A 19,727-nucleotide genomic window follows, 5' to 3' on the forward strand; every position below is an offset into this window, starting at 1 on the left:
AGGCTGGGTCATGACCGAAAGAACGAGATCCAGGGTACAAGCGGCCGAAACGGGTTTCCTCAGGAGGGTGTCTGGTGTCTCCCTTAGAGACAGGGTGAGAAACTCAGTCATCCGAGAGGAGCTCGGAGTAGAGCCTTCATGTTAAAAGGAGCCAGTTGAGATGGTTCGGGCATCTGGTGAGGATGCCTGCTGGACGCCTAAACAGTAGTTTTAACCACATTATCTAGTAACACTATGTGGAGGACAGGGATGTGTTCATGTGGTGAGTTGTATGTTTTGTCAAAAAATAAAAAAAGTATTTAATCACAAAAAAACAAAAACAGTAGGGGTTTAAAAAAATCAAATCGTATGCAATGTTATTTTTTTGCGATTATTTTTCAAATCAGTTCTTTTCCCTGGAAACATTATGTTTTTAAAATCTTTTTAAACCAATGGTTCACCAGAATATGTTCTGTTTATACGGTACCATTAACAGAGCGAAAGCAGAAAAAGCAGAAAATCCATCTTTTGTCCTGCTTTACAAAGTAAATAAATGTCCGACTGACTGACACGTGATGTGCATTTTCTTTTAGGAAACTATCAGTTTTTAGAAATGTCTCATGATATACTGTCTCTAGAAGTGTTTTATTCAACTTTTGTTTTTGTTAAAGAAGGAAAAGAACATCCTTGTAATAAATACTATCGAATACCAATACTTCTAGAACCGCAATAAATGAAAATCGTGACACAAATCCAATCTGGACCCATGTATCATGGAAGAATTGAATCGGGACAAAAGCGTATCGTCCCGGGCCTAATACCAAGCGTTCAAAACAACTGAGAGGTAAAAAAAATGAGAGCCACCGAGCAGACCTTCTGGTGGGGACACTGACATCTGCCAGCGTGTAGAGGGGGGTGAGGCTGGGCACCAGGTAGTGTAGTCGGGGGAAGGGGACCAGGTTCATTGCAATCTCGTTCAGATCCATGTTGAGAGATCCCTCAAAACGAGCTGAGCTGAAACAAAAGGAAACTTAAGGTGAGTTCCAACTCTTCCTGCACATTTCAATATCTTGATCTTTAGTTTTCTGTACTGTTTGGATTTGCCTTACATTTGCACTGTTTAGAATGTATTACTGTATTGTACAGATTACTTATCTTTTTTATTTGTATATATTACTTTGCTTTCTTTATCTTACTTGTACATATTACTTATCTTTTTATTTTATATATTTCTTATCTTTTTTATATTTATTTGTAGATATTTCTTATGTTTTATATGGATTGTTGTACGTGTCCTTTTTGCACCGTGGGTCGGACATAAACATTTTGTCAATTGCTCTGTATGTCTGGCACTTGTTGCAGAATTGACAATAAAGTTGACTTGATAAGCAACATTTAAAAGGTATGGAAAAATAGTGTAGTGATTTAGCAAGAAAAGGCATTTTCATTATGAGAACCTCCCTGTTTAACAACACAGAGTTCAATCAATTGGTAATAACTGTTAAGGAAAAACTCAAGAACAGCACACATATTTGAAACAGGGTTGGGGAATTTTGATGAATTACAAAGAAGCATTTAATGAACACTCAAGTGAGGAAAGAATTAAGGCAGGCAGTACAGTTTAACCGCCATGTGTTATCGCGTTGTGCTGTCCCAACTCTCTGAATATCCGGTGTATTTAAACTCATGCTGGAAGCGTTAGGTTTAGCTCAACCTTCAAGGTAAACAAAGATATTGCGGGCCCCACAAATGTCTCAGCACAGACAATGTGTTATGTGTTTGCTTTATCTATGGCCTTGGCAGGCTGAGCAGTATGGTCTTATCATTCAGCTGCTACGTCTCCCATTATCTATGGAGGCACAAAGTTAAAGCCTTCCTCTGCCTGGAAAGGTTACAAGGTTACATAGGACACGGACCTGAATGACACCTGGGTACCACTGCATCAACTTACACAGCATGAGTTCATGAGCTGGAAATTTCACCCCAAAGCCTTTAAACTGGACTTGGCTATAGTCTGAGTAGGCCTACTGGCATTCTGGTTGGTCAGATAGTCAGAAAAGGTAATTGCAACATTCTCTCTCTTAGTGGGAATCTGTTCTCTCATGTCTTTCAAATATTGTTGTCTCCATCTACTTCAATCCAAAAAAGGCAAAACATGACCTAATGAGCAGAATGTATGCCAATAAGTATATAATAAACTAGAAATTACACAACTAGGGCTGTGTATCGTTCAGAAAATTCCGATACCAGTACCAGTACCAATACCGTGACTTCGATACCAGTTCCTAAATGATACTTTTTTCGATACCAATTTCATAAAACAAAAGAAAATTACATTATGGCAGACATTCTTTTATTTAATTTTTTAGCTCCTACTATATGAGCCGTCTCTGTGTAACGTAGAGTTTTTCCTGTGCGCCTCTAAGACGTGTAACGTCAGACAGTCAATCCGCGATACTAGGCCTCTTAGATCTTGGTAGAAGCATGCTACATGCTTATAGGCTCACTGTGGCTGTAAAGATCGACTCCTTAGGTACTGAATTTTTTCCATTCGGTTGGTGCCTTAAAAAGTACTGGTATTCGGTACCCGGCCCTATCCACATCAACAGCTCTACCCAGGTCAGACCAGACTTCGAATTGCTTTTAGGTGATTTACAGAACTGTAAAGAGACACACCCTTTCCTATTACCTTAAATCTTATACTCCAATCAGGATTTTCTGCTCTCAGAATACAGGGCTCCATGCATGTCCCAGAGTTCAAAAATAAGTCAGCAGGCCACAGATCCCTTTCCCCTTTTCTTTGAAATAACCTCCCAATGGACATTATTCTGATTCTGTTGAGGCCTTTAAATCCAAACCCAAAACTTATTTTTTTGCTTTTGCTTTCAGGTAATTGCTTATTATTTTATTATTTGGCTGGCGGGCAGCTCTCAGCCTCACTCTATCCTTAAAGACTAGTAGTTACAGCCCTTGTTTGCCCTGCCGACTGCTGGACCATTGCTGTCCTGGGACCTTCTCTCTCTACTTGACATTGTCCTGGGATTAATCTTTTTCAAATATGTCCACATTTTGTCATCCTGATTGTCTATTCTCTGCTTAAAAAACAATGTTGGTTATTTTGTACACACCATCCATTTCCTGTCTGTCCATCCAGGGAGAACCATCCCACCTTTGTTGCTCTTCCCGAGGTTTCACCCATTTTTCCCCGTTAAAGGTTTTTTTGGCGAAGTTGCTGATAAACGGTAATCCAAAAATGAAAATCTGCTAAATTTAGCGGACTGTTTTTCTGCTTTTGGTTAATATTCTGAGTTTAATTTAAAAAAATAAATCTAAATCTGGGCAAAATCTAAAATTCTGCAGAATTTTCCGTCAGCAGATTGCGTGTTGCCATGCTTATGACTACAGGAAAATACACAGTTTCATATATGGTAAAACTTCAGGCAATTCACTCACTTCAGACTGAAAACTCAAGGTGGGTGCCCGATTAAAGAAAGAATTTGAATAAATGAGGAAACCAAACACATACAGATGCTTCCATACAGGATACAGGAGTTAAGGGAGTTCAGAGTGTTTGATGAACTTAAAACAGTGAATCCTACATTATGGCTTTCACAGTTACCAGATCTTAGCCCAGGTTTCACTCTCTCTTAACTCTATAGCTTAAAACGGGAGTAGGTATTCAACAATTAAATTGTACAGTTCGTTTGAGGCTGAGCTTTTGGTTTGTGTTCTTCTAAAAAAGCTAATATTTTAGACATCAAAAAAATGTGGATTGGAAGGATGATCACTGACTGTTTGCCGACAACACAGAGGTGATTAACTCTTGTAGATAAACCAGATGAACAGAGTATTTACCTTGAACTTTGAATGGAAGAAATCAGACTAGGAACTAGGGCTGGGATGATATGCTTTTGTCTCGATTCGATGCTTTCACGATACATGGGTGCCGATTCCATTCATGCGATTTTCATTTATAGCGGTTCTAGGAGTATTGTGATTTGATAGTATTGAGTATTGCAATTTTGTTATTTCTTGTAATTTCTTTGTTATTATTTTGTATCTCTCTCACGAGTGGGCCAAATTCTCTGGGTGGGCAAAGCAGAGAAAGGAGAGGTAGCCTTGTCCCTATGACCTCATAAGAGGCAAGATTCCAGATCGGCCCGTCTAAGCTTTCATTTTCTCAAAGGCAGAGCAGGATACCCAGGGCTCGGTTTACACCTATCACCATTTCTAGCTACTGGGAGGCCACAGGCATGCAGAGAATGCATATTAATGATAAAAAAAACTCATAAAAAGGTGCCATTTCCATGCCATGGGACCTTTAATAGAATAGTGTCGAATAATACACTTCTAGAGACAATCTATCAGCAGACATCTCTTAATTCTTACTGTTTAAAAAACTATTTGTAAAGAAGAACATGACATGGGTTTTCTGCCTTTTCTGCTTTTGCTCTGTTTTGCTGGAAAAGGATATGATGTAATTGCAGTGAGCGGAACCATATAAACAGAAAATATTTCATATACTGTATACATTTATCCTGATTTTAGGGAAAAGAATCAATTCTAACTTCTAAACTTCACACAAATAAACAGTGCAAAAACATGTCTAGTGGTGAAATAAACAGAGAGGCCCCTCTCCCTATGCAGACAGGGGTCTTCTGTATATGAGCAAACAGAAATACTATACCTGGTAATATTGAGAAACAGGTTAGCCACAATATTATTCATAGCATCAAAGGGCTTCTCGGGCCCACTGAGCCCGCCCTGCCCAGAGATGAGGGTGCTGTCTCTCCTGATCGCCGACCCTGGCTTTCCACTGTGAGACATGTGTTTAATCTTGTCCACAATGTCGGCCAACGACTGGGGGAGGAGAAGTGAGAACAAATACTCGTTAATATTGACTAGGGCTGCGCAACATGCTGTTTTCTTTATTTATTTATTTTAATCGTCATTGCAATATTAACTGGCGTGATAAAGACATGGCAAAAGACTGCGAAAAAACTGCATTTTTAGTGCTGCCTTTTATGTTCAGGAAATGTTCAATTTGTTCAATTAAAAGAATGTTGGAAACAATTTCCTCTCATTTGTTTTAAATTCAACAAGCAATTTGTTGGATTTTAGCAGACTATTGAAAGCAGCAGAAAAGCAGAATTAAGTACACTTTAAAGTGATTCTGCAGGTTTCAGCAAGTCAAATTTAACACTTTTTAAGACGATTATGTATGAAATTTAAGACCCATATCACAACATCAAAAACAAAGTCAGATGTCAGAGTGCGGAAACATCGTCTGAAACAATTCCCCAATTTCCTTATTGGTGTTACAGGACTGGTGTCTAGACTGGCTGCAAAATAAGTAGCATGTTGGTCTCATTTCAGTCGTAATACAGCAAATTATAATTGGACTAACGACAGAAAGAACTACAACAGAATTAATAATAAAATTATAAAATTAAGACCTGTTTAAAAGTATTAAAGACATAGAACACAAAACTTCAGCAAATGTAACTTTTTAAGGCATAACATTTTGACCCCATTCAAACCCTGCTTTAAAATCTGTTAATTTATTTATTTATATTAAGAAATATTGTCATGGCAATATTCAGCAACATTGTCACATGTGCCATATTTTCCTCATATTGTGGTGCTCTAATATTATTGAGTTCAATTTGTACATACGGCAGAGATTTTTGCAGACAGAGTGTAAAAATGAAAATTTACAAATGTACAAACTTGGTTTTCAACAGGCAGGACACAGTCGGCGTGCTCTGTGAGCTCCCTCATGGCCAGGACGCTGTTGTAGGGAGACGTTATGACATCATCCTCCGCAGACGGATAGATGGAGGTGACAATTCGACACACCTCAGGAAACTCCTCCTCCAGCAGGCTCAGCACTTTGGTCCCCAGGCCAGAGCCCGTACCTTAAATGCAGAATTGATGCATTTACTTTCTGCGGTAACTAGATTTCTTCAATGTCATGTAAACCAGAAAGCTGGTGTCTGTAATTAGTGTAGAACATCGTAATGACCTGGTTTTCCCATCTCAATTTCCTCTGGACAAACCACATTTCTTGGGCATGTACCTAATAATTATTAATTAGGCATTATTAATTAGGCATTCATAAAACTGAGACATATCCATGCTATAAAGAAAACGTGTTAGTCCAAATGCTTGGACATACTCACTCGCGAAATACATAAATAAAATAAATTAAAAAAGAGTCTCGAACCACTAATACGTTGAGCAGCAACATCTAAAGATCACTCATTTCAAAATGAAGGCTTGTTATAGCTAAGATGAACTGATTTAATGCAGAATGATAGGAAAAGCATCCACACACTCCATTCTGTACATGTCTTGCACCAATGCTTCCACGGAGTGAAAAGCTGTGTTTAACACTGTTCCTTCATTCCCTCCCTCACTATTTCCTTTATAGTTTTTATTAAATAGTAAACTATATCGGGAATGACCAAACGAGATTCCGGATCCTAACTGAAAACACTGTTGCATCAGGAGATGTGATGGTTATTTTTGTGACGGAAGAACCGGATCATGTAAACAAACCGAAAACAAAAATACTCATACTACGTCCCTGAAACTAACCGTGTACACTCAAATTACCTGTGCATTGTGTTCACTTTTAATAGGGGACTATATAGTGAATACAATTATCCAGGGAGAATTTGAACACCACTTCAAAATGGAAAACACACTCTGTACAGTAGTGCACTATTTCCGTGACAGGGAACGGTTTCTTCACGCCTTACCTCCTCCCATAGAGTGGATGAGAAAGAAGCACTGCAGACAGTCACAGTGTTCTGCTGCCTTCCGCAGCTTGTCTACTATCTGCTCCCTGTAGGCTGAGCCGTACGTCATGTGTCCAACTGCCCTGGAGAAGAAGAGGCACATTAATGACGGGAAAAGTTGTTAAACAATGTCTTTGGGTTTGGTCTTTTTGTGTGCAAAGAATGGGATGCAGGCAGGGCTACTCGATTATGGAAAACATTTCATAAGCACAATTATTTTCGTCCATATTGAAATCACAATTATTTAATTTTACTCATTGACTTTTGGAAAGACAATGCAATTACTGGATTTAAAAAACAGAGAGACAGTTGAACAAATAAACAATGAAAACACCCTGAACTGGGAAATTTCCCTCTCGCCATTTGAATATATTTATTTTTTTATTATGAACACAAGATAAAATAAGAGTTTAATTGCTAAATGGAAAGTGCAAAATATTTGTTTTTCTATTTGTAATTACTGTTTTTGTGAGCGTTAGGAGCTGAAATCGTAATCATGATTAAAAATGAGACTAAGGTGCAGGTTTCTGTTAAGCTCATACGTGTATGGTGATACGTATTATGTATAAACCAGATACTGCAAAAATATGTAAATTTTGCAAACTGTACAAGTGGTAGAAACGATAGAATGTGAAGTTAGAAACTCTTGAGCGACAACAAGCTGCGTGACTGTTTGTCTCAGAGAGAAAGACATAGTGGAGACTGAAAACATTGCTTTTTCAAACTCGTTTAGTTGGTGTGGTATTTGTAGGATTTTCCGAATATTTACAAAGATATTTTGTAAAATACATTTTAAAGGTGCTTCATTATTAGAAAACAAAGAATTCCTTCTCAAATTTAATATCAGTTTGTTAGGGCTCACACTTACAAACTAGGCTTGTGGAACCACAGAAAAAATAAATGTGTCTAAATGTTAGACACATTTGTGACATTTGTTGTGACAGAATATACAACCAGTTACTGTAAGAATTTAGTCGGTTAGCTGTGCACTTCAGAATAAGAAGCTGAACAAGGCCTTTCTTGGAGAGGAAATCAATATGCTGTGATCATCGCAGCTCCAACATAGATAGTGGAAAAAAACGTCCAATGTTGAGACTACTAAACTACTAATTACCTCTTCTTTTTTAGATATTTCTTGGGCATTTTTGGCCTTTATTTGTATAGGACAGCTGATGACATGAAAGGGGAGAGAGAGGGGGATGACATGCAGCAAAGGGCCGCAGGTTGGAGTTGAACCGGGGCCCACTGCATCGAGGAGTAAACCTCTACATATGGGCGCCCGCTCTACAAACTGACCTACCTAGGTACCCATCACTTTTTGTTATATTGCTATGAATTTGAAATGTGGTGGCGGTATGAGACAGTAGCTTTTAATCTTCTAGCCCAGGACACACATATTATTTAGAACTCAAGAAACAAAGTGTAGCTTGGCAGCTAGTGTTTTTTTTATTTTTTTTTTATTTTTTTGAAAACAGCCTTGAGTGTGGTGTTTTTTTTTGGGTTGTTGTATTTTCTATGCTTGCCTGAGCGCTGAGGACGTCTGGACAGATCGGCGCACCAGCACTGCAAGACCAGGAAGAGTCGGCTGGTACGTTCCCTGCCTACTGTCAGGGTAAAGACTGTAGTCCCTTTTTTTGTTACATTTTATAGGACGTATCCCCAAGAACAAACCGTTTTAAATCTAATCTTCTGTTTTTTTACTGTCTACTAAAAGAGTGTACATTTGCTGCTGTACAGAAAAAACTAATAGAATAAGCATGCATTTTATAACAGAAATTAAATAAGTGTGAGTGTGCGTGTGTGTGGTTGGGGATATAAAGTCAACTTTGTGACACTTACAGAAAATGAATCCTTGAATCCTTGAACACCACTCCATCACAACTGCAATGTAATGGCACTTGTTTTTTTGCTACCAGCCATGTGCGCTTGTGTCCCGTGTCTAGTGTGTCTCTCACCAGTTGTTGCCTGAACCTGACACGTCAGTGAGGAGCTGAGTGCTGTCAAACATTTCTCTCAATGGGCCCTGCAGGATCTCATTGACCACACCCTCCTCCATGTCCACCAGCACTGCCTGTGGATTCAAATGTGTGTGAGTATAAGGTCAGCACATATCTTCCAATGTTATATTACACTGAGCACATATGCCTTTGGCCCCGTGCCATAATTTCATAACTCCTCTTGGTAACTTTAATCAATGAATTCCAAACCTGAAATGCAGAATACCCCCTAAAATCAGCTGTAACCCCCGTGAAGATCAGAAGATAGAGAATGTTCTCTCAAGCAGATTGATTTCTAGTAATGAGCAGAACTTACCCTGGCCTTCAGATGTTGGATTCTCCCGCCAACAACGTGGGCTGCCCCATCACTTTCCCTGGAAACAAAATATAACAGAACTACACTCAGGCGTCTGTATGGAGGCACATGTCTCAACCCATGGAGCAGTAACTGGCTGAAAGCAGGTGTGATTACCTTGAGTCCACATTTCGGAAAAAGCTACTGAGGGCCTCATCATATAATCCCTTCTGAATAGGAGAAAAACACAGGCTATTAGAGACGCCCTAACATGTCCTGGTAGGTGATTAACATGTCTGTTCTTAGATGTGTTAGAGCACAACAACAGTGGGCTTCCCTTAGGATAATTCCGGTTTATCACAATGTAGGTTTCTAGTAATGGCCATCATTCCTGTCCATCAGACGTTGTTCTAGCAATGTAGTTGTGTTTGCAGTTCTCAGCAACAATTTTAATGAGTACAATAGTATCAACACTGATAGGAACAAAGGCTGAAAACATGTTTAAAAAAAAAACATTAAAAAGGCCCAAGTTGTAATAAACTGGAACTATTAAATCAATGTTAAATCAAACTGATTGTGTTAACAGGAATTGGATTTGACGCAATTTCCTCTTCGTTAGTGGGTAATTAAACTGAAGATCATTTTTAATGACCTTCAGTTCTGTAAGCCCCTTTGTGTGTGTGTGTGTGTGTGTGTGTGTGTATCCCATTAGTCTTTTATACAATTATTAATAAATAACATTTTACATTTGCCATAGTTTAAGTAAGACTTAAACTAGGACTGCAACTAACCCTTCTTGTCATTATTGATACATCTGTAATTGTTTTTTAACTGACTAACTGACTCGTTTCAGTCGACTATCCACAAAGTAAGAAATACACAGCAAATGATGTCTCAGAAATTCTTCTTATAATTGTAATATGATTAGGAATATGAGGAATAGTTAATGTATACTACGTCAAAAAAAGTAGTGATTGAAAACTGAGACTTACAAAAACTATGTTAATATATTGAATATCTTATAATACAGTATATTATATATATAGTGGTCCCAGTACTAATTCAATGTTTAACCCCCTATAGGGATGGACTGTGTGGGAGTGAATATATGTAACAGTTGAGGATGTGGATGGCATGAATATAATCATATGATACAACTAGCGTGTACACAATTTCTCTTACAATTATCAAAAAAGCACAGGTGTAAGTAATTAAACTAATTTATGTATGCGCCATTCCATTAAAAATCCTATTACATACCTAAAAAAGTACATCATAGCGTGACTGTCCGTAGGTAGGTAGGTAGGTGTGTGTGTGTGTGTGTGTGTGTGTCCTATGTGAGAGCACTTACTTTATTGACGTGGGCATGTTCTCGCAAAGCAAGATCCCAAAACCTGCAGCCAACCTGGTTCCCACACTGACCAACTGAAGAACACGAATTCAAAGTGTAACGTTAGTTACAGTGACAACATAGGCTAGGGAAATGTTTCCACGAGTGAACCCTCATGTTACCTACAATGCCTACCTACCAACCATAGACTGTATCCAGTCTATGCTACCAACACAGCTTATGACAGCTAAGCTAACGTTAGCTACGTCTATTTAATGAGATGTGGTGGAGTTTTAACTCACCCTGGACAACAACTGACTGTGTCATGGCGGCAGCAGCAGCAATAACGCGGAATTACGTAATACGTAATATTAACATGTGTCCATAACTCTCCATTGAAACTACTTTTTCTAAATAGTTTTGAACGCTTTTTCGCCTCGCGCCTGCACTGTGTTTGGTCGAGTGCTAATGACGTATTGCCATGGAAACGACGTACACGCACATACACGTAACGTAGCTTCCGCATATTGTTTTGGATTGGTGTTGGGAACTTTTCAAATGCTTTATGTAAATTGAGTTGTTTTCTTTCTTTTTATTATTATTTTATTTTTTGAATTTTCCCTGGCGTACTTGACCTGTTTGTATTGTATACTTTTGTAGCTGTACATGCCATGTTTTTATTTAGAATCTTTTAATTCTATTTGGAAAATGTTAAATCCATTTTCTCAAATAGTCTGACAGAAAACCGAATATTCACAGATTTTAAAAATGACATGACATTTTATATTAAAGACATAAAAGGACTTACAAATGAGAAATCGGTCCGGACTCTAAACATCTACAGTGTCTTAAAACCTCTTCATTGTAAATTGTATACACACCTTTTTGTTCATGTGTATTGGTAGGCTTTATATTTACTGTATTCATTGTGTTATTGTATCTTCATTTAAATAATAAAGTAAAAGAAAAAAAAAAAGCAGCTTCCACATATGTATCTATGGCTTCCGCATCATCTCTCCAAATAAATATGAGACTGGTAATTAGTTTAATACAGAAAGCGTCTTCTGTAAGAAATAGTTTTGTAAAATCAGTCAAATGTAGCCTGTAGAATGAGAAGAAACACCACTCTATCTTCGACGGTATCAGGATGGTTACTTACAACATGCCAAACTGTAAATGAATGAACCTAATATGTTGTGTGCCTGCTATTAATTTAATAAATTGTGACAGAAGAGATGCTTTAAATTATCATAATCTACGTTTTTTAACATCTCGGCTGTTTGTTTTACGTTAACAGGATGTGGATTTCCTTCTCTAAATGGTTGGGGAATCCCCTTCATACACAGTAGAGGGCAGTGTTTATTCATATTTATTTCAATTTGCAGTCTAACAAAAGACAGAAAAAAATATATATATAATGAGCATACATTTTATAACAGAAATAATAACTAATTGTCAAGTAAGAAAGTAGGCTAAGCAAGTAACACTTCATTTATACAGCCTTTTAAAAAAAACTAACCCTTTACACACACATATGCGCAATAGCCTACATATGAAAAAATAAATAAGAATAAACATGAGTTACAAAATACAAATTCAATTTAAAATACATCATAAAGGAGATGCAGCTCTTTACACAAAGGCTAATGTATTAAGATTCACCTATATACATTAGCCTGACCCATGGTACTCAACAGATTCTCATACTGCAGGGTTATCCCTGCCATTATAAGGGTTAGGTGCCGCACCTAAGCCAAATAATAATAATAATAATAAGGATGAATTGAATTCATATAGCGCTTTTCATGGATTCAAAGTCGCTTTACAGGGCAAGATAGAAGACAAAAACAAAGGAAAAGACTTTCCTTTTTGATAAAGCTTATAGTTAGGGCATAGAATCGAATATTGTTAGGGAGTAGTAGTTAGTCCATTGTTTTAAGATTTATCTATCATATAAATAACTAAAGGGAGACTTGGCATACGCCCGATCCGGTTGGGGAGAGTTCTGGCCCGGCCGGGCTGGGAGCTCTCTTTACCTCGTCTCTCTTGGTTTTGTTGTAATAGTTTTAGACAGCTTGGACTTATTTTGATACACTAGTTAGGCATAGAATCGAATTTGTTAGGGATAGTAGCTAGTCCCATAGTTTTCAGATTTCTATCTAATCAAGAATATAATAGAACCAAAGGGAGACTTGGCATACAGCCCGATCCGGTTGGGGAGAGTTCTAGCCGGCCGGGCTGGAGCTCTCTTTACCTCGTCTCTTGTTTTGTTGTAATAGTTTTAGACAGCTGGGACTTATTTTGATACACTGAGCTCCTCTCTCCTCTATCTCTCCATCTTTTCATTTATGTGCATCCATGTCCCAGAAATGCTTGTTACTAACCTATTTCTGGGGAGTCATTCCCCGGAGTCCTTATGTTCTTTTTTCCCCAGCATGTTCCCTTGGATCAGAGAGGCTCCGAAATCAGGGTAGCAGCTATTGCCATGGTTCCGCTACACGTTCTGTGATGCCATGTTCAACTGCTACACTGCGGTGCCCTGCTACGTCCTGCTACGTCCTGCTACGTCCTGCTGTGCCTTGTAATGCTGCACAGCGTCCTGCTATGCCATGAACACCACAAAAACTGCACAACTACTAATTTTTTCTATTTTTGTTATTGCCACTCTTCATTCTAACCCCAACCGGCCCGTCAGACACCGCCTACCAAGACCTGGGTCTGACCGAGGTTTCTGCCTAAAAGCAAGTTTGAATTGAATTGAAAACAAAAAGGGAAAAAAAAGAAGAAAAAAAAAAGAGATTCAGGCACAGATGGAGAGCGAGGGGGGCGTGGGGCTACAGCTGGGCAGAGGTGAGGAGATGGGTTTTAAGGCGGGACTGGAAGATGATGAGGGACGCAGAAGTCCGGATCTCTTGGGGGAGGGAGTTCCAGAGCCAGGGACCTGCCCTGGAGACGGTTCTGTCCCCCAAAACTGCAGAGGTTGGACTTGAGTGAATGGGTTGGTTGGGGGAGAGGAGGTCAGTGAGGTATGCAACTTAAAGACTTTTCTCAGACCTAATGATTTAGTTGAACTTCTTCAGCAAGTTCTGTCTTTAATCTTTTGAGTGTTATTTATCTGCTCTAGCCTTTCAACTTTTTATAAACAGATATGGTAATAATTACGGTCCAAAATTATGTAAAAAAAGCGAGACAAAACTACCAAAAAGAGACACCAAGTGACCACAAAAACCCATAAACCACAAAGAAAACAGAAAGAGACACACACGACTACACACAAATTATTTTTTATTGAAAAGGGTAATATTTTTTTTAAATATTTTTACTCAGTAAGGATGCCTTAACTCCCCCAAGTATTCCACAAAGCTAGGGAAAACACTTTACTGTATTCAGAATTTTACTGGAAGCCAATGAAGGGACTCTAGGATTGGCGTGATATGTGACAACTTGTCTGGCAGAAACATTTTGTACAAGTTGTAGACGTCGCAGAGCAGCTTGACTGAGGCATGAGTAGAGGCAGTAACAATTATTAAGGTGAGAGAAAATGAATGTATGAATTAATAGTTCCAGACATGAAGGGGACAACTTACATTGGATATTTTTCAAGGCTTCGTAACTGAAGACTAGACTGGATAAGCTTAGTGATGATCATGGACATGGACATGTATTGATCAAAGATGATACCAAGATTCTTAGCAGTGGGGTTGCTTTTTGATTGAAACGGGCAGATAGATTGATCAACAGCGGTGACAAAGTTACCAGGTCCAAATAAAAGAATCTTTTGTTTAGTCCAGGTTTAGGTGGAGGAAAGTAAGTCCTTGGTGGCAGTTAAGTAGTCATGTAGAGAAAACAGTTGGATAAGGTTATTAGGTTTGGCAAAGACAAGTCAATGAACAGTGCTGTGAAATAACATAGGCTAGCTCTATATGAATAATATGGACTCATGCCCCAGAAATGCTTGTTACTAACTAAGCTCTGGGGAGCTTATTCCCCGGAGTCCTTGTTTTCTCCCACTGCAGTTTTCCTTGTATTAGTGCGGCACCTAAATCATGGTTGCAGCTGCCGCCGTGGTCCTGCTCTGCGCCCTGCAGTGCCCTGCTACGTCATCAACTATTTCTAGTCATAGTTCCATTATATCTTTATTGTGACTATAATTGCCAATGTTCATCACACCCCCAACTGGCACCGGCACCCACCACCTTCCAAGAATCTGGGTCTGTCCGAGGTTTCTCCCTTAAAGGAATCTTCTCCTCGCCAATGTTGCACTAAATGCTTGCTTTTAGGGGAATTATTGGAATCGTTGGTGTCTTTGTAAATGATAGAGTGTGGTCTAGACCTTCTGTATCTGTAAAGCGTCTTGAGATAACTCTTGTGATTGGATAGTATAAATAAAAATTGAATCAGACGACCATTTCTTTGTGTAGCCTAACAGGAATAAAATAAACTAGTAGAATAAGTCATTTCCAAGTAGTCCTGTAAGATTATAGACAATAATAATAATAATAATAATACATTTTATTTAACAGCGCCTTTCTAACACTCCAGGACGCTTTACAGAGAATAAGAGACAGATACAGGGAACATAAAAGTGTAAGTAGTAATAACAAAACAATAAAACAAAAACAAAACAAACAAACAACAAACAAAAAAAAAAAAACAGAACAGTGTATTTACAGATAGCGAGCTGGAACAGATGGGTTTTAGTCTAGTTTTGAACAGGGAGAGAGTTGATGTTGCGGAGGTCGGGTGGGGAGTGAGTTCCAGAGCTGGGGAGCAGAGGGCTAAGGCTCTGGTCCCCACGGTGATGAGTCGAGCATGGGGGACAGTGAGGTGGCTAGAGAGGAAGATCTGAGGGGGGGGACGGCGATGTGTAGAGTTCTGATAGATATGGAGGGGCAAGGTTAGGATGGCTTTGAAGTATGGAGAAGATTTTAAATTGTATTCTGAATTGAACCGGGAGCCAATGGACTGCTGAAGAACCGGGGTTATATATGAAATGAGGGTTTTCGGTGATGACACGAGCTGCTGAGTTCTGAAGAAGTTGAAGTTTATGAGGGATTTTTGAGGAAGCCAAAAGGAGAGAGTTACAGTATCAAGGCGGGAGGTGACGAGGCTGTGGATAAGGATGGAGGCAGTGTGAGTGGTAAGGGACGGACGGAGGTGGTTTATGTTGCGTAGGTGGAAGTATGCAACCGGCAGATATTATTATGTGTGACTGAAAGAGAGTGAGGAATCGAGGATACGCCCAGACTCTTGACCTGAGGGGAAGGGGAACCAAGGAGTTGTCGATTGGTAGGAGAAACTATTGATTTTGGATAGGTGGACTTGGTGGCTACGAGGAGAGTTCGGTTTTATCACTGTTTAGTTTAAGGAATTTGAGGTGAACCATCTTTTATTTCAAGTAAGCGTTAGTAAGGGACAAGGGGGGGAGCGAGGAGGTGGGTTTGCTGGATAAGTAGAGCTGGGTGTCATCTCGTAACAATGAAAATGAATGTTGAATTTGCGGAAGATATTGCCAAGGGGAAGTAGGTAGGTGATGAAAAGGAGGGGCCAAGAACTGAACCTTGAGGGACGCCAGTAGTAACAGGGAAGGGTGGGATGTGAAAGATTTGAGTTGAATAAACTGAGTGCGGTCGGAGAGATATGAGCGGAACCAGTCAAGAGGGGTGTGAAGATGCCAGGAAGAAAGTCTATTGAGGAGAATGGAGTGAGAAATGGTATCAAAGCCGCACTGAGATCGAGGAGGATGAGGATGGAGATGAGTCCGGAATCAGCAGCTGTGAGAGATCTTGGTGATTTTTATAAGGCAGTTTCAGTACTATGGGAGGGCGAAAACCAGACTGGAAAGGTTCATAAAGACAGTTAAGGGTAAGAAAAGCATGAGTTGAACAGACACATTTTTTCAAGAATTTTAGAAATAAAGGGAAGATTTGAGATAGGACGAAGATTATTATAGTTGGTTGGGTCTGAGCCAGGTTTTTTCAGAATCGGTGAGACGGATGCTGTTTTGAAAAGTGGGGGACAATACCAAGAGAGAGAAGAATGAATAATGGTGTTATGAAGGAGATGAGGGAAGTGAGACAGGTTTTGACCAGAGCTGTGGGGAGGGGGTCAAGAGAACAGGTTGAGGACTTGGATTTACGAATGAGATCAGAAATTTCGGAGGGGGTGGGCAGTAGAAAGCAACAAAATGACTGGCTATTGGGGAGGAGCAAAGGTGGAGGGGAAGGCAAGGGGGTCAAATGTAATTGCTGGTGAATGGAGTTGATTTTTTCATTAAAAAAGACAACCAGTGAATTACAAGTTTCAACTGAGTACATGTGAGAAGGCAGAGAATCAGGGGGATTAAAGGTCTTATGGATTATTGAAAAGAGAGACCTGGAGTTTCCTTCGTTGGAGCAGATGAGGTCAGAATAGAAGTTTGATTTAGTTACGGCTATTGAGTTTGAGTAATGAAGAAGATGAGATTTAAACATTTCTTTGTGAATGGAGAGACCAGTTTTTTTATAGAGGCGTTCAAGTTGGCGACCCTTGGCTTTCATGAGGCGGAGCTCAGGTGAAAACCAAGGGGCAGAGCGGAAAAGGACACAGATCGGTTTTGAGAGGGGCAAGGAAGTTGAGAATATTGCAAAGTCCAGAATTAAATGGGTGACAAGGTGGTCTGGAGAGAAAAATCAGAATAGGAAATTGTCAATGTGGGAATAGAATGTCTGTATTTATGTTTTTGATATTACGAAAAAGATCTGGCGGACTGGCTGTGTTACAGAGAGAGACAAAGAGATATTGAAGGACAAAAGAAAATGATCCGAAATTGTGAACATCATCTGCAGAACAGTTGGAGGGGATTAAGCCAGAGCAGCGATTAAATCCAGTGAATGTCCTTTTAGTGTGTGGGGAAGTCAACATACTGATGGAATCCAGAACTGTCAAGACAGGAGGTAAAGTCTTTGGTGAGTGGGAGATTTATATTGTCAATGTGAATATTAAATCCCCAAGAGAATGACATTAGGAGAGAGAGTAAGAGGGTGGGTAAGTAGTATGGAAATTCGTTTAAAAAGTCGCTGTGTGGTTTTGGGGGGCGGTAGACTGTGCAATAACTGTGGGAGTAGGACCAGGCAATTTAAAAACAAGCATTCCATAGAGCAAACTGGAGTGGAAACTGGCAACATCTTCCACTTCTCGCGATAGAGCAGCGCGAGACCTCCCCGCGGCCAGAGCCACGAGGATGAGAATGATACACAACCCAGGTGAGTGGAGCGTTGAGCTGAGAGAAGTCGCTGAGTTGTTGCCTCTCCGTGAGACAGAGGAATCCGCTTACGGTCAGTGAGAAGATCCTGGATGAGGACCCTTGTTGTGAGAGAGCGGACATTCAGGAGACCAAGTTGACAGCAAGGTGTTGAAACCGGGGCGGGGCTTGCTACCCTAGCCAGGTTAGCAAGCGAACCGTGGTCAGCGGCCCGGAAGAGCATCGGCGGGAACGGCTGAGAAGTGGACCAGAATGATGTTATTGGATTGGAGTCGTCAAGGTGGAAATTCCGGTGAGATCCGCGGTGGATGTATCTCTGGCGGGGAAGGAGCGCGATCTCAGGGTGTAGCTGAAGATCTAGCGGGGGAGGCACAGACAGAAGCCGCGGAGCAGGGGAGATCAGCGCTGAAACTGGGTCAGGCCTGCCCCAGGTTGATGAAGAATTGAAAGGACAGTCCAGAGAAGGATAAACCAAGTGTAAACTTGGAAGCCCAATGAACGGCAGCGGGGAGCGGAGAGCAGCGGCTGCAAAACGCGCCAGCGTCCACTTCCGTTCAGGTCACCAATAGTTCTCTATGATAGATATGGATGATGGCGGGTCAACCCAAGGGCGTAACTTTGGGTTCAACATTGCTCAACACAACTATCCAGGGAGGTCCCGGGATATGTATGCAATTATTTAAAAAAATTAACCAAAACATTGGGAAAAAAAACTGGAAAAAAAGACATCAAATGGCTACAAATGTCGGAAAAAGTGCAATGCTCAGTTGGTAGAGCAGGCGCCAGTATATAGAGGTTAACTCCTCAACGCAACAGGCCCGGGTTTGACTCCGACCTGCGGCCCTTTGCTGCATGTTATTCCCTCTCTCTCTCCCCCCTTTCATATCTTCTGCTGTCCATGTCAATAAAGGCCTAAAAAAATGATCAAAAATATTAATAAATTGTCCATAAAACCTTCATAAAAGGCAAAGAATTGTGCAAAAAAACCCTGAAAAATCCCTGAAAAAAAAGCTAAAACATTGACAAGCAAAAAAAACTTTTTAATTAATTGTGGGGGGGATGGGAATGTAACCCCTGTATAATAAGCTTACAGGTCAACATATTTTTCAAGCAGGCAATAAGCTCTTTTTACCTTTCAGTGATGTAACAACACCACAGGTAACTTCCTTTGTCAGCGGAAGTCAAAAATGAAAAGGCTTTATCAGTAATCTATAAAATAAACAACAAAATGAAGACTGACAGGGATGTAAAATATGTTTAATTTACGTAAATTAAAACAAAAAGTACAAAAGGAAGTTTTGAACATGAGCTTGTAATCATGATTATACTATTGGGATGGTGGAACATAAAAGCATTTTTCATATTATGCACTGTAAAAAGCCTAACTGCTGGAAACACTTCAGGTCCCTGAGGATGGTTCTGAACCTGGAGTCTGGTCACTGTCTCTTATAAATCTTTTCTGGTGATTTTTAAATGTGGACGTTTTGGTCGTATTCTTGACATTTACAGTACATGTGAAACAATAAACAAGAAATGACAAATAACAGTAAAAGAAAGGAACAAGGACAACCAATTGGCAAAGAGAAAAAAAACAGTGACGATTATGTTGAACACAATGAGTTTTAGGCTACATTTACATTGCTACGTTTTGGTTTAGAGACCTTCGGCAACACAGGCACTGATGGTAATGTTTAGCTTGGGTCATGACATCTTGTTCTCTGAGATTAAGCTACCAACGTTGCCATGGCTGCGTCCATGATTTCAATACTTACATGCTATTTAGTAGCTAAAACGGTATGTGAGAGTTTTTAGAATGTAAAACCTTAGTATGAAGACAATAGTAGAAAAAATGCATACTATTTCTGGTAAAATATTACAGTATGCAATACTGGACACTATGCTAGAAAAAGTATCCCACAATGCAACGCGGTAAATGTTCTGTAAATGTAAACATGCTGTATTTTATATAACGCTTTGCTAGTCTTAACGACTACTCAAAGCCCTTTTCCATAGTACAGGAACCATTCACACACATTCACACACTGTGGCTGAGGTTGCCGTACAAGGTGCCACCTGCTCA

At 39.8% G+C, this 19,727-nt stretch overlaps 1 protein-coding gene and 1 long non-coding RNA gene across 5 annotated transcripts in view; one reads left to right on the forward strand and one right to left on the reverse strand.

Moving 5' to 3' along the window:
* tube1 (tubulin, epsilon 1) overlaps positions 1 to 10,916 on the reverse strand; it is a 30,682-nt gene extending 19,766 nt beyond the window's left edge. For 2 of the 4 annotated variants that reach the window (XR_004336092.1, XM_032542455.1), the window contains exons 1-9: positions 10,707 to 10,916; positions 10,426 to 10,499; positions 9,252 to 9,304; positions 9,096 to 9,153; positions 8,738 to 8,853; positions 6,744 to 6,865; positions 5,710 to 5,897; positions 4,667 to 4,839; positions 853 to 993 (exon numbers count right to left, since the gene is read on the reverse strand). Coding sequence is in view for 3 of the 4 variants with exons in the window: in XM_032542455.1 (XP_032398346.1) it covers positions 853 to 993; positions 4,667 to 4,839; positions 5,710 to 5,897; positions 6,744 to 6,865; positions 8,738 to 8,853; positions 9,096 to 9,153; positions 9,252 to 9,304; positions 10,426 to 10,499; positions 10,707 to 10,731 (950 nt within the window). In the remaining variant the exon portion in view is untranslated. The remainder of the gene's footprint in view (positions 1 to 852; positions 994 to 4,666; positions 4,840 to 5,709; positions 5,898 to 6,743; positions 6,866 to 8,737; positions 8,854 to 9,095; positions 9,154 to 9,251; positions 9,305 to 10,425; positions 10,500 to 10,706) is intronic. The other 2 variants (XM_032542454.1, XM_032542453.1) reach the window with 1 other exon arrangement.
* LOC116705987 (uncharacterized) overlaps positions 1 to 18,536 on the forward strand; it is a 25,600-nt gene extending 7,064 nt beyond the window's left edge. Inside the window, exon 3 of the long non-coding RNA XR_004336112.1 lies at positions 18,403 to 18,536. This is a non-coding gene — a long non-coding RNA (uncharacterized LOC116705987). The remainder of the gene's footprint in view (positions 1 to 18,402) is intronic.
* Positions 18,537 to 19,727: the final 1,191 nt, after the last annotated feature.

This window comes from Etheostoma spectabile, chromosome 18, assembly GCF_008692095.1.
Source record: "Etheostoma spectabile isolate EspeVRDwgs_2016 chromosome 18, UIUC_Espe_1.0, whole genome shotgun sequence".
In the NCBI taxonomy this organism is placed as follows: Eukaryota; Metazoa; Chordata; class Actinopteri; order Perciformes; family Percidae; genus Etheostoma; species Etheostoma spectabile.